General features: G+C 39.4%; 1 protein-coding gene across 1 annotated transcript; it reads right to left on the bottom strand.

Annotated features, from left to right (window-relative positions):
- Positions 1-12,889: 12,889 nt before the first annotated feature.
- LOC132253636 (uncharacterized) lies at positions 12,890-15,865 on the bottom strand. Its single transcript, XM_059736314.1, has 3 exons — positions 15,799-15,865; positions 13,190-14,707; positions 12,890-13,047 (listed from the first exon to the last, which is right to left on the bottom strand). Exons 1-3 carry the CDS (start codon positions 15,863-15,865, stop codon positions 12,890-12,892), a joined length of 1,743 nt encoding a protein of 580 aa, XP_059592297.1.
- Positions 15,866-16,219: the final 354 nt, after the last annotated feature.

Below are 16,219 nucleotides of genomic sequence, written 5' to 3'. Positions count from 1 at the left end.
GCTACATGACTCTTGGTTTTCATGCTTTAATTGTTTTGCCAGCCGTAGTAGTGATTACATTCATTGTTCATTCTCTTCTTGCCTCTTCTCCATGTTTTCTTGCCAAGCTTGGAATTGCTCATCGACGTTAGCCAATTGAGTTGCAAGAGGTGTATTAGCCATTGTGTTTTTGTGAGCTTTTGCGTTTGCTTTCCCACAAACAACACCATTATTGGTACACGACCAACAAAAAGATGTCCATCTAAATCCCAAGCTATAAATGAAACCATCACAGTGTATTTCCATCTAGATCACTCAAGGCTCGGATGAATATGTTTCCTGCACAAAAGGATGTTCGGACAAGTTATCCGGAGACATCCCTCCAAAGTTTAAGTCAGAGAGAAAAGACTTGGGCAAGAAAAGAGTAGTTTGAAAGGTGACAACATACCTTTCTTATGGTCAAGAACGGCTATTTATCTTTACTCAAATGTAACGTCTTCTCAAGTGTTTTAATAGTGACATTGATTGCACGTTATCGTCTTTAATGTCAATGATTGTCAACTCATAATGGCTATTACGACTTGATGAGCCTTAAAAACTGGGGTTTTAGCCTCATAATTATGTTATCAATCAAAACACTTAATTCCTGTCGCAATTAATGTTTGTCAGACGGTGTATGCAATGCCTAGTTGGTTTTGTGTTTGTCTAGTACCATAGGGTAAGACAAACAAGATTACATGGCTCTTGTGCAGAATATGCATTATTCTAAACTATGCGTCAGGATCATGTTAGACGATGGTGAACGTATCACAATGCCAGATGTTCTTTGTCCATTTGACACCTAGATGGAAAATGAATTTATGCTTAGATAGATGCGGGGTCCCACATAAACCACAAGAAATACACAAAGTCTTAAAACATAAAGGATGAAACAAAATTATCAACTTAATCTAAACAATTTAATGCACCAACAACAATTAACCCAAAGTTAAATTCTAACCCTAAAGCCCGAGAGGGTTTATATAGACTCTCATGTGGGCTTAAGTGATTTTGGCCCAATTTAGATTTAGGTCACTTAATCTAACTCACTAGGTTCTAATTAATTAATTAGTCATAATGAGTTCTGATTAATTAATTAGTCTAATATAGAAAACCCAAAATAATTAATCATAAATTATTGTGCAACCTTCACTTTTACAAAACGCTCTTATGCATATAAATGATCAATTTTTCATAAATGTCAACAAAGACTATGAGCTTGAATAAGGACGATTAGTAGTTATAGGAAAATACTGATTCTTTCATAATTCAATTTTGAAGTTCACTCAACATTCCATTAAAGATAGCCAACTCCACTCTAGTACCCTATGATATTACGTAGAAATGAAAATTGATTAAATCTAATTCAATCAATTCATAATCTACTATCCACCAGACTTTCAATGAATGGGTGTCATGATGTAACAAAGTAGAAACTATCAACCTCTCAAGATTAGCTTTAACATCCTTAAGTCTCATAACCTCTTATTTTATGATCAATTAACATACTTTAGTCCATAAATGACATATGTCAAATCTCATTTAAAGAATTAATCTGACATTATAGATTTCATGTTCACAAGTCCTTAGAATCACTTGATGGGACATACTGTCTCAATACTATAAAATATACATGTGTCTCTATAAAATATCGTAGGAAATATATAATTATCTTAAAGTCTCGCTTATAGGTTAAAGTCATCAAAGACTTTAACATTATCTCAATATTCTCTCAAAGTTGGGAGCCCATGTAGCATAGTAGTTTAGTGAAATCATAACTAATTGATAATTAATGTCATAATTTACCATAAATCTGTTGAAATATCTTGAATACTTCATTCCATGCCCTATATCATTAGGGTGCGTTGGCAAAAAATATCTATTATAATTAAGAAACTAAAGCTTAAATATATGATAATTTTGGTTAAGAAAAACCAAAAATAGAATTCCCATAATTTTATAGTATTTCAAGTTGATGTCCTTTAGGATCAACTCTTATGTGTTTAATTATTTTTAGGTTAAAAGGATTAATTATATGTTATAGGTAATAAAACTTAATTTAAATAAATATGAATACAAAATTTCTAAATAAATAAAACTAAAGATACATCTACAAGACTCCTTATCTTGTGTGGGTAAGTAACATTTTTAGGAATACTTTAATTTTTGTGATGATATGGTAGGTCGATTTGTTGTTCAAGTGATAGATCTAACTAGGCATTTTCAATACTCCAGTCAAAACCAATCACTCTTTGATATTTTCATAGACAGGAAAAATGAAAATGATACATGAAGAGAACTAACCAAACAGATGGTCAGTCGTCTCATTTCACAATCGAACAAATATTTTTTTATTTTTTTTTAAATGCCAAAAAATCTAAAGTATGTAAAAGGGTTGTTGATGGAAGGCGCCCAAACCATTTGCTGCCCAATTAGAAACTTGTGGGTCTACCCAGTACTTATTGAAAGATTGCTTGGTGTCTATGATTTTGCTTTCTGTTTAGGGTTGGTGCGATGTGGGCATCAAACTTTCTTTTTTGTTTTTAATTTTAAATGTATGGGTCAAAGCATCAAACTCAGAAGGCAGAAAAGGGTGGGTGGGTTCTCATCATTCGTGAGAATCATTCTCAAGTGGGTAAAGTGTTGTTCACTTGTACTCTCTGTCAGACTTATGACTCTGCTCCTCGGTCCTCAGTCCTCAGTCCTCAGCCTTCAGATTAAACTTCACTTTTACTGGTTTCTTTCTTAGTTTTGAAAAATGCTTCCCACTTCACATCTACCCTTTTTTTCCAATCAACTTTTGTAGAATTGGTTGGTTTCTAATTGACCCTAATTTGTTTTTGAAAATATAGAATTCGTAAAAATATAAATAGAAAAACAAACACCTGGTTGGTGCCTTGGTGGTACTTTTGAACCTGCTCGAACCTAATCCGTTGCCAAGTTGGCGAAACATCTCAATCTATCATAGATACTTAAAGCCTGTTGGATAATATTTTTAAAAAAAATAATTTTAATATAAAAAAATATTTTTAGAGAAAAATAACGTAATAAATAAAATTTAAAGAATATTTTTTAAAAATGAAGGGTTGAGTAACCAATTTTTAAAAGTTATTTTTTAATATTTTATATAACAAAAGTATATTTAGAAATTTAAAATGTTTTTAATCTGTTTTTTAATATAATTTAATATATTTTAAAAATAATTTTTATGTTTAATATTTTATTTTTAATTATTTTATATATTTATATAATATTTTTTTTAAATAACTCTTAGAAAAAAAGTTAAAATAATATAAAATAATTAAAAGATATTTTTTTGAAAATATCTTATTTTTTGTTTTTAAAAACAAAAAAAAATAGAAAATAAATTTTTATTTTCAAATATATTTTTTATTTTAAAAAATAAAAAACCGTTCTTAAAAAAAAATTATCAAATACATCCTAAAACATTAGGGTTGTATCTACTCTATATAATATAAAAAATATATTTAAAAAAACTATACTCCTAACAAAATTTAGAAATAATTTATATGTGGTTACCACTTATATGTGATTTTCTAAAAAAAAATATTTATAAAAAAAATTAAATAAAGACATTTTTAATTTCAATGAGAATATGTTTAATAATATTTCTATTGAAAGTGTTGTTAATAAAAATATTTTTTTTAAAAATTATTTTACAATGATCATTTATAAAATACTCTTTTATGAAATATTATATATATATATATAACTTTTCAATCTTTTTAAAAATGATATTTTGGATTTTATCAATTTTTTATTTTTTTTCAAAAAATGTTTTTTATATTATAAATGTTTTTTAAAAGCATTGAGTGTTTTTTAAAAAAAAAAAACGTTTTTTTATTGTAGAATCATCTGTCTCGTGCTTCTTCCAAAAAAACACTATAACTATGTGTGGACCCCGCATTTTGATTGCGCGATGCGTTTCCCACTCGATGGCGAGCTCGAATTTTAATTTGAAAATTTGATTTATATTGATTAAGAAAATGACTTGGAGTCGCCACTTATTTTTGTTTTATTTTTAAAAGGGGTAAACAAAATAAGAAAGAAAAACCCTAAGTGTGACTCCTTATTTTGGAAAAGGCGGTCTGTGAAAAACCGGATCGGGTTCGGGGGTCAGGTTACTTATCGGGAAGGTACGGTAAAAACCGTAGCACCCCTCTAAGTCCCTAAAGTCGGGTCTCTACTAATAAAATGAAGCTGGTGTGGTAATGAATGAGGAAATCAGCAGATACTCAAATCAAACTTGCACATATGAAAATAAGAGCATGCATAGAGAATAATCAAAATGAGAATGAGTGCGTACCTGGACCTCCAGTAACAAATGCGCTATCATGAAGCAGGATCAGTGAACAATGAATATGTACATATACTTGTACGCATGTCAAAGAATAGAATAAATCAAACACGCATGACAATTAAATCAATTAATCAATCAATCAATGAATCATGAAGTCTCATATGTAGGGCCCCCACCAAAGCCCATTTATTTTAGCATGAATTCATCTCATAAATTCCATTGTTTGGAATTACGAAAAATTTGTTCATGCTTATTAAAAATAAGAGGAGTAGAAGATTGTTTGAAAACCATAATGGAATTAAGCTATTTGAGAGAAAATTGGATTTTTGAAATTCATTTGAAAAATTGGAGTCTCGAAAGTTATTTAAAGAAAATTGGGATTTTAGAGTTTATTTGAAGATCGGACTTTCAGGCATTAAATGCGGGAATGAGAATTTTTAAAAATTAAATTTGAACGAGGTTGGAAACTTTGAAAATGATTTGAGAGTTTGAGATTTTAAATGAGGGGATGAGTGGATGAGCGGATAAGTAAAGGGATGGAATAATAACGATGGTGAAGTAACAAAGTTTAGGTAAATAATTGCGAAATATGAAATTTTAGAGATTTGAAGATGTGAATTTAGAGATTGAAAACTTAAGAATTTATTTAGAGATGAGATCTTTGATATATGAATAACTGAATAAGCGAGTGGATGAGATAGCGTTAATAACGAGAATAATCATTAAACGGTGATATACGGACGACGGAGCTCTTGAGGTTAGAAATTAGATTTGGAAGTTGGGTTCTGATGAATTGAACTTTAACGATTAGATTAAATAGATAATATGGAATAATAATGCTACTTAATGGAAACAAAATTTTAAACGAATAGAAAGTGAGTGGAGGAATTTTTAGGATTAAAAATTAAATCAGGACGTTGAATTTTTGAAGAGTTGGACCTTAAATGAATAAAAAGATAGAGGATTAGTTAACGAAAATAACGTTTGGGCGAATAATAGAATTTCTAAGGTTGAAAGTTAAATTGAGATTTTTGAAAGATTGGACTTTAAATAAATATGGGATGATGATTCTAATTGATGAAAATGAAATTTAAATTAATTGTAGGATTTTTTTTTTTTAGGATTAAAAAATTAAATTAAAATATGAATTTTTTGAAGGATTAGATTTTAAATAACTAGATGAATATGAGATAATAACCTTAATTGATGAAAATGAGATCTAAACTAATTATTGAAAAATTAAATTAAGATATAGGGTTTTGAAGGATTAGAATTTAACTTTAATGAGTGGGATTTTAAAAAAATGATAAATAGATGCGCACGAAGTAATAATAATAATTAACAATCCTAATATTTAAACTAGTGAAATTGAATAGTATGAATTTCAAGATAAAAAAAAAAAAATATAATTAACAATAATAATTTGTCTTTTAATTGTCCTTAAGATGAATTAAATAAATTGGTAGAAATAGAATAAGATAACAAATAAGAGGGAATGATTGAATTAATTAATTATGGATATTAGAGGTTTTTAAGAGGATTATTTGGATTTGGGCAACCTAATGGGCTAAATGGATGTGGGCATGGGCCAATGAGGGTGGCTAGCATAGGGGGCATGGGGCCTTTCATCAACATGCTTGGGTTGGGCTCCAACTCAAGCCCAAACCCGTCACCAAGAGCTTAGGTCTGGGCTCTAACTTAAGCCCAAGGCACCATCACTATAAAAGTTTGGGCCTGGGCTCCAACTTAAGCCCAAATCAAGGCAAACCCAAGGCATCCTCTTAACATCAACCTGGGCTGGGTGTTTTAACTTAAGCCCAAATCAAGGCAAGCCCAAGGCACCATTTTAACATCAACTTGGGCTGGGTGTTTTAACTTAAGCCCAAATCAAGGCAAGCCCAAGGCATCATCTCCTTCAACTTGCCCCTCCACCTGGAAACGCTGCATGCTTCGCGCCACCGGAGAGAAGATGCATGGAGAGGAGGAGGAAAAGGAAGAGGAAGGGAAAGAGGAAGAGAAAGAGAGAGAAAATGTGGCAACATGCATGGCTATCATATAATTCGCATGGGAACCAAAACATGGACCAAGCAATTCATGAAATGAGGAGCAAATTTAACGCGTTAAATAATCCGGAAACATCTAAATATCAAGAAGGAGTGAGATATGGCTGAAAATAGAACAAAATGAATAATAAAAAAAATGGAGAACCTAGGGTACAAAAGTAATCTAACCTGAGCGGTCTCCCTTCTCCTTCTCTTGCGTTTCCTCTCTTCTTTTCTCCAGGCTTTTTTTTTTCTTCAAAGAATCCTCCCCACTGCTACCCGTTTTTTTCTTTCCTTCTTCTCTTTTTTCCTATCTTCACTCGCAAGCCATCAGCTACTCCACTATTCCCTGCTCAGCAACCTCAGAAGCTCCAACCACCACCATGGAGAGGGCCACCTGCCTCGTCACGTGCTCCATGCAGCTGCTCCTCCAAGAAGCCCGGTCCCCCCTTCAAATGTCATCCTCCAGGCGCTTCCCAAGTGGCAGGAAGGCTAAATATAAATGCATATATATATATATATATATATATATATATATAAAAACAAAGCCAAAGAGGGGGTCTACAAATATGCCCCTCTTCGGTAAAGTTCACGAGTGCAAAGAACATGAACACTGAAGTGAAAAGGAAGTGTGAATAGAGAGTGGAATGAAGTGAACTCTACCGAAGAATCAAGGAGACCCCCATAGGGACACTAATAAAACACGAACTCACTCAGGTTAACAAATGAACAACGAGGTTCTAATCCTAAAAGGAAATGATGTCTCAAAATGCCTCTAAAGCCACACTAAGGATCCAGGCTCCCTCTAAGATGTCTCCAAAAGTGACTCAAAGATCGATGAGTAACGGTCGAACCACCCTGGAGTACAAGAAAGAATGTGCCCGAAGGAGACTGCTCTATGTGAACTATACGAGAATGCCAAGTGTAAGGTGCCCAACAACATGATCGAAATATGCGTCACGGACTCAAAGAACTATGTCATGTGTAGTGGAAGGGGAAGCCTAGAAGAGCAATGATGAAACGATAAGCATAAGGTAACAAGGTGAGGAGAACAAGAATAAGTGCAAATCCATGAAGGTGATACGTGTAATGCTAGTGAATATGAATGCTAGAAGCTGTGACCCTGAATGTCATGCTGAAGCAAAGGCCTGGATGCCGAACTGGCCTGATAGGAAGAATGAATGACCGATCTATATGGGTGCGGTCCCGACTCGAACTAAACACAAACTGATAGGGAAATGGCCGATCGATATGGGTGCGGCCCCGACTCAAACTGACAAGACAATGACCGATCGATATAGGTGCGGTCCCGACTTGAACTGAACTGATAGGAAGATGGCCGATCGATATAGGTGCGACCCCGACTCGACTGACACGATGAATGACCGATCAATATAGGTGCGGTCCAAACTCGAACTGAACTGACAAGGAGATGACCGATCGTATAGGTGCGGTCCCAGAAATTGACCTGTCATGACAAAGAGATGGCCGATCGTATAGGTGCGGCCCCGACTCAAACTGACACGATAATGACCGATCGTATAGGTGCGGTCCTAGAAACTGAACTGACATGACAAAGAGATGACCGATCATATAGGTGCGGTCCTAGAAACTGAACTGACATGACAAAGAGATGGTCGATCGTATAGGTGCGGCCCCGACTCAAACTGACACGATAATGACCGATCGTATAGGTGCGGTCCCAGAAACTGAACTGACATGACAAAGAGATGGCCGATCGTATAGGTGCGGTCCCAGAAACTGAACTAACATGACAAAGAGATGACCGATCGTATAGGTGCGGTCCCAACTCAAACTGACACGATAATGACCGATCGTATAGGTGCGGTCCCAAAAACTGAACTGACATGACAAAGAGATGACCGATCGTATAGGTGCGGCCCCGACTCAAACTGACACGATAATGACCGATCGTATAGGTGCGGTCCCAGAAACTGAACTGACATGACAAAGAGATGACCGATCGTATAGGTGCGGTCCCGACTCAAACTGACACGATAATGACCGATCGTATAGGTGCGGTCCCAGAAACTGAACTGACATGACAAAGAGATGGTCGATCGTATAGGTGCGGCCCCGACTCAAACTGACACAATAATGACCGATCGTATAGGTGCGGTCCCAGAAACTGAACTGACATGACAAAGAGATGACCGATCGTATAGGTGCGGCCCCGACTCAAACTGACACTATAATGAGCGATCGTATAGGTGCGGTCCCAGAAACTGAACTGACATGACAAAGAGATGGTCGATCGTATAGGTGCGGTCCCAACTCAAACTGACACGATAATGACCGATCGTATAGGTGCGGTCCCAGAAACTGAACTGACATGACAAAGAGATGATCGATTGTATAGGTGCGGTCCCAACTCAAACTGACACGATAATGACCGATCGTATAGGTGCGGTCCTAGAAACTGAACTGACATGACAAAGAGATGGCCGATCGTATAGGTGCGGCCCCGACTCAAACTGACACGATAATGACCGATCGTATAGGTGCGGTCCCAGAAACTGAACTGACATGACAAAGAGATGACCGATCGTATAGGTGCGGTCCCGACTCAAACTAACACGATAATGACCGATCGTATAGGTGCGGTCCCGACTCAAACTGACACGATAATGACCGATCGTATAGGTGCGGTCCCAAAAACTGAACTGACATGACAAAGAGATGGTCGATCGTATAGGTGCAACCCCGACTCAAACTGACACGATAATGATGAATGACCTGATCAAGTGACCCAGAACCAAAGGATGACCCAGATAATGATGCAAGTAAGCTCGAGAGGGGATATGCCCCAGTATGACAACTCATGAGGATCGACAACTAGGTCGAAAGATAATGAAGCCTGTGAAAGGTCCGATGATCTCGGAGAAGGAGGGTATGCCCCAGTATGCAACTTTCAGGGTGGACAACTAGATCAAAAGTGAATGAAACCTGTCGAAGGTCCAATGCTCTCGAAGATGGGGTATGCCCCAGTATGTAATGATGAACAGACAGAGATGCAAAATGCCTCAAAACTACTGTACTCTGAGATATGCTCATCCATCATGTAATGAAAATGTCCAACCTCAAATAAGTAATGCCAAACAGGACCATGTGTCATGACACCATGCTGACAAAACAAAGCTAACTGATGAATAATAACAATAATGATGACCAGTGCTCAAAAGGGAAAGAGTAAGCAAATCAACACTCAACATGCCAACTATCAAAATGAAAGCATCGTCACTGATAAGTCAACAATCTGTTAGGCCCTGTCATCATGGAAGATGTTGAACCTAAAGTCCAAAAGATATATGAAAGCACAACCAAGGTGATCGAGGACTGATCTACATCTCCTCATAATCGAGAAAGGGGGTAAGGTCATGTGCCATGGTAAGATGTGTAGGATGAAAGAAGGTGATGGTCAGGCTCCGGTATGATAGACGGTATGAAAGTATCCATGGTGAAACATCTGAGTATGAAATGAAAGGTAGGGAGATATCCGAGATCATCCAAGTATGCCGAGAAGACTAAACCCGAGGTGTCGATAATTCCATAACCCATCGTAAGCAGCAATCACAAACAGGAAGTCAAATCTCGATGTCGAAACATCCAACTAGGTGGCTATGCCATAGTGTGCAATGAGAACAGCATGAAACAATCCAATAATCTCCATATCGCTCGTCAGATGCTCCAATGTCAAGAACCAATCTGATCTCCCTCCAAAAGATGGATATGCCCCAGTGTAAAGGATCCAAAAGGGTGGCTATGCTCCAATGAAAAATGCTCTCCATCCCGGCTATGCCCCACTGTAAAGTAGTGTATCCGAGTCAACAAATCAATCAACCTCTACTCCTGGTGCCAAAACGGAAACATCTCAACATAATCCATATGAATCAGAATCCCCGGGCTCCATGAATGTGAATGCGGTGGCTATGCCCCAGTATAAACCAACTGAAGTGACTATGCTCCAATGACCAATTAAAGTCCATCACCAATGAGAGGGCTACGCCTCAAATAAAATCGTCATCTCAAAAACCAACCATCGATGAGTAGAGTGTGTCCCAATGCAGAGTATCGAGTAGAGCGACCGTATCTCCAATAAAAACGCCCTCTGAAATGGCCATGCCCCAGTATAGGGTCATCCCACAACTCCTGATCCATCGTAATCCAAATGAAGAGGCGAACTGACTATGCCTCAGTGCAAGGCACCATCCCGAAAGAAAATGTCATCAATGAGCGGGGTATGCCCCAGTGTATACGACGTCGCCTCTAAAAATCCATCACTGATAAGAGGGGTATGCCCCAGTGTAAATCATCATCTCAACTCCCCATCCATCCTGCTCAGAGGAACAATCTCCGACCAAGCTCAAGTATTGCCCACGTGTGAGCTGTCAAACACAATGTGTGAAGTAATGACCTCAGGGTGGTCTTCAGACACGGGACGTAACGTAGGCTAAGGTAATAGGGTGAAAGAAATGAAAGGAAACTAGGCTCAAAAATCCCAATGATATAATCCCCATACCCCTCATGCATGAGATGCAATGCGTAGAAAACGTCATGAGTCCCGGACCTAGGGGTCCCCACACGAAAAGTGATGATAAATGAATGGTCATATCGAATAAGCAAGCATGAAGTGCGGATGCTGAACTCAAGTCAAACATCAAGAAGGATGAGAAAAGAAAGAAATCGGGTGAGGTATGGTAAAAATGGAGTGATAAAACAAAGATAAAAGAAGGCGCGAAGATAGAAAAATGAGTGATGGTCAACCTGCATCAAAGCATGGAAAGTAGTCACATCCGAAATAAATGGAATGATGGATAGAGCAATGACCCAGAGATACTAAAGAAAAGTCGCTCGTCTCTCTCACAAAAATCGAATGGATGACTCATACTCTCACCCAAAATGTACACCAAGATAGAATCTCAGAAAGAAGCTCTCATACGAACTCTCTCTGACACATAAACTGAATGAAGCAAACCGGCACGTCCATACACATGCCCAATGGAAAAATAATAAAATGAACAATGCGCTATCTTTTTTTTTTTTTTTTTTTTGGTTTTTTTTTTTGGTTTTTTTTTTTTTTTTTGCGCATACTCTGATCAATAATGAATGAACTCCCATGAAAATACATACCCAAATGATCAAACCCTCTCCACATACGAATGTAACATGAATCCTCACTAACAAGACAACCTCTCAAAATAACATCTCTGAACCACTGCCCATGAGGTGAATGATAGGAAAGAATGTGACAATCCTCCATGCAGTGATGTGTGAAAAACCACCACTCAAGGTGAAACACGGATAATGTCGAGTAAGCAATGATAAAAGAAAAGACAGAAAACGAATATCACAAGTGGTGATATATGATATCAGAAAATAGTGATGAAATGATATCCAAGTGGAAAATACCACAATGAAGAGTGAAGAATGAGGCTCGAATATGTATGTCAGGCCCGGAACTCATGACGTATCTAAACATAGCATGCAAGCACTATAGGGTCCCCAACCCGATGTAATAGGTAAATGAGGTGGTGAAAGAAAAGGCTATGATGCTCGTGCGAGGCTCAAAGGGCTAGCAATAGATAACTCTATATGCGAGGGTGATAAAGTAAATAGGCTCATGAAATGATGGCCACCCATCCTTTGACCAAAACCTCGAACATCGTGCTTTCAAGATCTCACGTGGCCAATACTAAAGACTGGCATCCATCTAACAAAGTCATGTCACCTCCTCCAAAATCACGTGAAAGCTCCCACCGAGGCTCTGTGATAATCATCAATGTCCTCCGACAATCACCTCGCCCTATCGTCATATGCCACTCACCATCATCTCATAAAGTCACCATGTCTAATCATCCCGACTCTCTAAAGTCATGTGCAATGGCTCAAATCTGGATGCTCCATGATAACCCCTCTATCTCAACAATAGCATCAAATAATCAAGCCACTCTCTCATCATGATCCATCTATCATCGTGTAAAGCTCACCTCGGGTCTAACCATCTCGAACTCTACCTGGTCAGATCAAGGAAATGATGGAAAGAAACAAAGAATGGTACTGTAATATGCTAAGGCGAACAAGGATGGTAATATAGTATAACGGTACCAAGGGTAGTGTCATGTCAAGCTCAAAATGGGTAAGTCAACAAGTCCACAGAGTCAGGGTATGGATATGAATATAGTACTACTCTGAACGGAAGGTGAAACGGGTCACAGTCTCGAACTCCCTAAGTCGATATCCTAATCCTAGGTCAAAAGGCTCAATATCCTCCATGATAGGTCAAGCCAGAGTGATCATGATGTATAAGTGAAAATATGTCTCAAATCAAAAGCATAGCACACATCAACGCAAGATATGCAAAACATACTCATTAGAAAAGAGAATAACACATACTCAAAATAAAAAGATCATATCACTAAATGAACCAAATAAGTACATCATGTGTGAAGCGATAGAAGACTACAAAAGACTAGACTCTCAACATGAACTACAAACAACGACTCTGAACCAAACTGGACTCGACAAAGCGACTCTGATGAGCTAAACACTGGACCCGACAGATCGGGAACGACTCTGATGACGACCATAAATCAAAATGGAAGGTGCTCTGAGCTAAATCGCTGCAAAATGATGTACCCACGTCAACTGAAACAAAGTCCCCAACCCGAGGTGTCCCAAAATACCATGCGACCATCAATACCATCAACATCCAAATCAATCTACTGAAGACCAGGAGGAGGAGGAACTGCATGTGTAGAATGTGCAGGCAGGGGATTGGTGGTCACACTTGGCCTAGCCAAGTCAACCACCCCTGAATCGATCAAATCCTGTATCGCATGATGGAGTGCTGAACAATGCTCAGTATCGTGCCCCGGAATCTGATGATACAAGCAGTGCTCATGTGAACGAAAATGGGGAGGAATAGGATGGGGCAAAGGCCTCGGTGCCAAATGAACAATCACTCCAGCGTCTCTGAGCTTCTCAAAAGCTCTAGTCAAAGTCATGCCCAAGGGAGTGAACTGTCTCGGGGGCCTCTGTGCATATGGTCTAAGCGGTGGGCGAGTAGCGGCTCTCGGATGTGGTGGTCGTGGCTGCATGCTAGTCTGAGCAATGTAAGGCTCCTGAGCATAATCCAACTGATACTGATACTGTGGAAGAGAGAAAGGAGCTCTGACTGTAGGAGACCTATAAGCTGCGTGATGCGCGGGCCTCTGGTGCTGATAACTAATAGCACCAACCTCTCCAGATCTAGTCAATGGTCCAATCAGCTTCTTCCCCTTACTGTCAGGGGAAGGAGTAGTATCTGTCCATAATCCTCGAGCCATAGCCTCCTCTACACTGAAAGCAGCATGAACCAAACTCCTAAGATCCTGAAATGGGATGCCCACCAGACGTCTAGCGAACCTCGGCTGTAGGTTCCGAAGAACCATATCAATCTGATCCTGCTCCTTAGGCCGATCTATCATACCAGCCACCTTCGCCCTCCAACGAGTGACGAAGGAAGAAATAGACTCATCTGGCCTCTGTCTGGTGGCCTCCAACTCTCGTCTAGATACGTCAATATCGGCACTGAAAGCGAACTGGGTCAGGAACTCACGAGCCACATCCTCCCAAGTGCGGAGTCTCGAAGGCTCAACTGAAGCAAACCATCTCTGAGCTGCCCCACTAAGTGACATGGGAAAGAGGGCCACCAGCTGTGCATCATCTATCCCGTGCACCCTCATGACAGTGCTGTATAATCTCAAATGGATCTTGGGACAACCAATCCCACTGTAGCGCTCAATGTCTGGCATGCGAAACTTGGCGGGCAAGCTAGCCGCCGGTATGCCATCTCTGTCATCCCAAGTCAAACCTCCGTCCTGCAATCTGATCTGTCTCATCATGGACTCGAGCCTCTCAACCTTGGCCTCCTGCTCGGCCAATCGAGTATCCCCAATAGTAGGAACCATGGGAGGCGGTACTGTGACAGTAGGTGGTGGAATGGTCTCATAATGATCTGCCAGATGGAATGGAGTACTAAGTGAAACCCCAGGTGGACGAGTCTGTGCTGTCTGAGATGCATGAGGAATCGTCTCGTCAGTGACCATGCCGGCCGGATGAGGATCCTGGCGAGAACTCTCTAACTGATCCAAGCGTCTACTGACTCCGGCCATGAACTCCTGAATGGAAGCAAGTGTGGAAGCTAGCTCGTCTGACATCTCAACTGAACTATCTGAACTCGGATATGAATCTGCTCTGATCAATCGTCCTCGAACTCTCCTCCAGGAATGTGACTCCAGACTCAACCGACTCCTAAACTGACTCCCTACAATGCAAACAAAACGGATGAAGGACATGCAATAAAACTTTAAAAGACGACAATACAACATACAAGCACATGGTCCTGAGGTGGCAATCATAAATCTGGATATATGACGAGAACTCTGGAGTCATAAAGGTATCCACTGCGATATGGCTACAAATGTGACCAGAGAATCTCCATCAATAATCTGAGATAAAGAGAGGTGTGAAAAACACGCTATCACGAGATCAGTACTCCATCTATAAACATATATCCTTGAATCAACCTTCAACTCGAGCTCCATAAGAGAAAAATAATAAGGTGATCAAGGCGAATCTCTCAAAGACAGTGTGGATATGAAAAATGCGCCTTTCACCTTTCCGTAATGAAAATATGAGCATCGAGTCGAAAATTGAACCAAGGATCAAACAAAGAATGAGGTATTGGGCTCGTGATAGGTGTACAGTGCGAAAAGATGATCAATGAACATATCCCAAAGCATCATGTGAGTGATAACAAAGTGAAGGGGTGTGTCGAGCCAAGAAATGAGAACGAAAACCCTAGGGAGAAAACATGCTAAACTCATCAAGTGAAAAACACAAACTAAGGCGACAAGACGAAAGGTGATCCAACCGATACTCAGATTCATACTGATCTCCGAGCACTCTCAACTGGAGACTAAAAAGAGGAAGTGTCAAATCTAAACTGTGACTAAAGAGGCTCTGAAGGCCCTCAGATGCACCCACGTGTAGGGAGGGAGTCCTAATCGAAGGATCTACGGCTCAACCTACAAGGTCAAGGTGGTTCTAGATGGATGAGGGTGGATTTTAAAGGTCCCTAGCAGAAGCGATCATACCCTCCGGCGGTACGCAACCCTCTGCACGCCTCCGAAGAGACGGGGTGCTTCCATGCAAGGTGGTCATCACCTCCACACATGCACTACCTCGACATCCCAGGGGGCTCCTATAGCGAAAGCTCTCACACTCTCAGCACTCAATAGTCAACTAAAGTGCACAGTGAGCGGTGTGGGTGCATCCGAAACCCTAAGAAGCTAAAGCAGGAGATGAAACACACTGGTCACACAAATATCCATGAAACCTAGCTCCGGGCTATACAGGTCTTCAATGATCGAACTCCAATCAGCATCGATATGTCGGTCTCCTCCAGAATGCTCCCGTACATCGATATAACCCTTCGCTAAACCCTACTCCTAATCTCTGGCTCGGTCAGAGAGCAAGCACAAAGAAGGTCTCACGCTTGCAAAAGCGAGAACCAAAATGAAATGAATGACCGAGACCAAGAGATTTGGAGGTAGGGGGATAGACGTGTGACCCACACAGATAAGCAGCACGCAATCACGCAAAAGAGAGTAGTCATGCAACACACAATCAAACAAATCTCAGATATATCACCAATGTACACACACAAGATAAGCGAGAATACGACAATCAGATGGATAGTGATACAAAGACAACACGCTCAAAGATGATCAAAATAATATACCAACAAGTGGATCAGCATGTCGAGTCGAATGAT

The sequence above is a fragment of the Vitis vinifera genome, chromosome 1, assembly GCF_030704535.1.
Source record: "Vitis vinifera cultivar Pinot Noir 40024 chromosome 1, ASM3070453v1".
Lineage (NCBI taxonomy): Eukaryota > Viridiplantae > Streptophyta > Magnoliopsida > Vitales > Vitaceae > Vitis > Vitis vinifera.
Note: the sequence above shows the minus strand (reverse complement) of the source record. Positions and strands in the feature narration are given on the sequence as shown.

Coding starts and splice junctions, on each gene's coding strand:
- LOC132253636 (XM_059736314.1), bottom strand. CDS start 15,865: ATGTACGGGAGCATTCTGGAGGAGACCGACATATCGATGCTGATTGGA. Junction 14,708..15,798: donor AGTTCGATCATTGAAGACCT/GTATAGCCCGGA, acceptor TTTGCATTGTAG/GGAGTCAGTTTAGGAGTCGG. Junction 13,048..13,189: donor GGTTGACTTGGCTAGGCCAA/GTGTGACCACCA, acceptor ACTTTGTTTCAG/TTGACGTGGGTACATCATTT.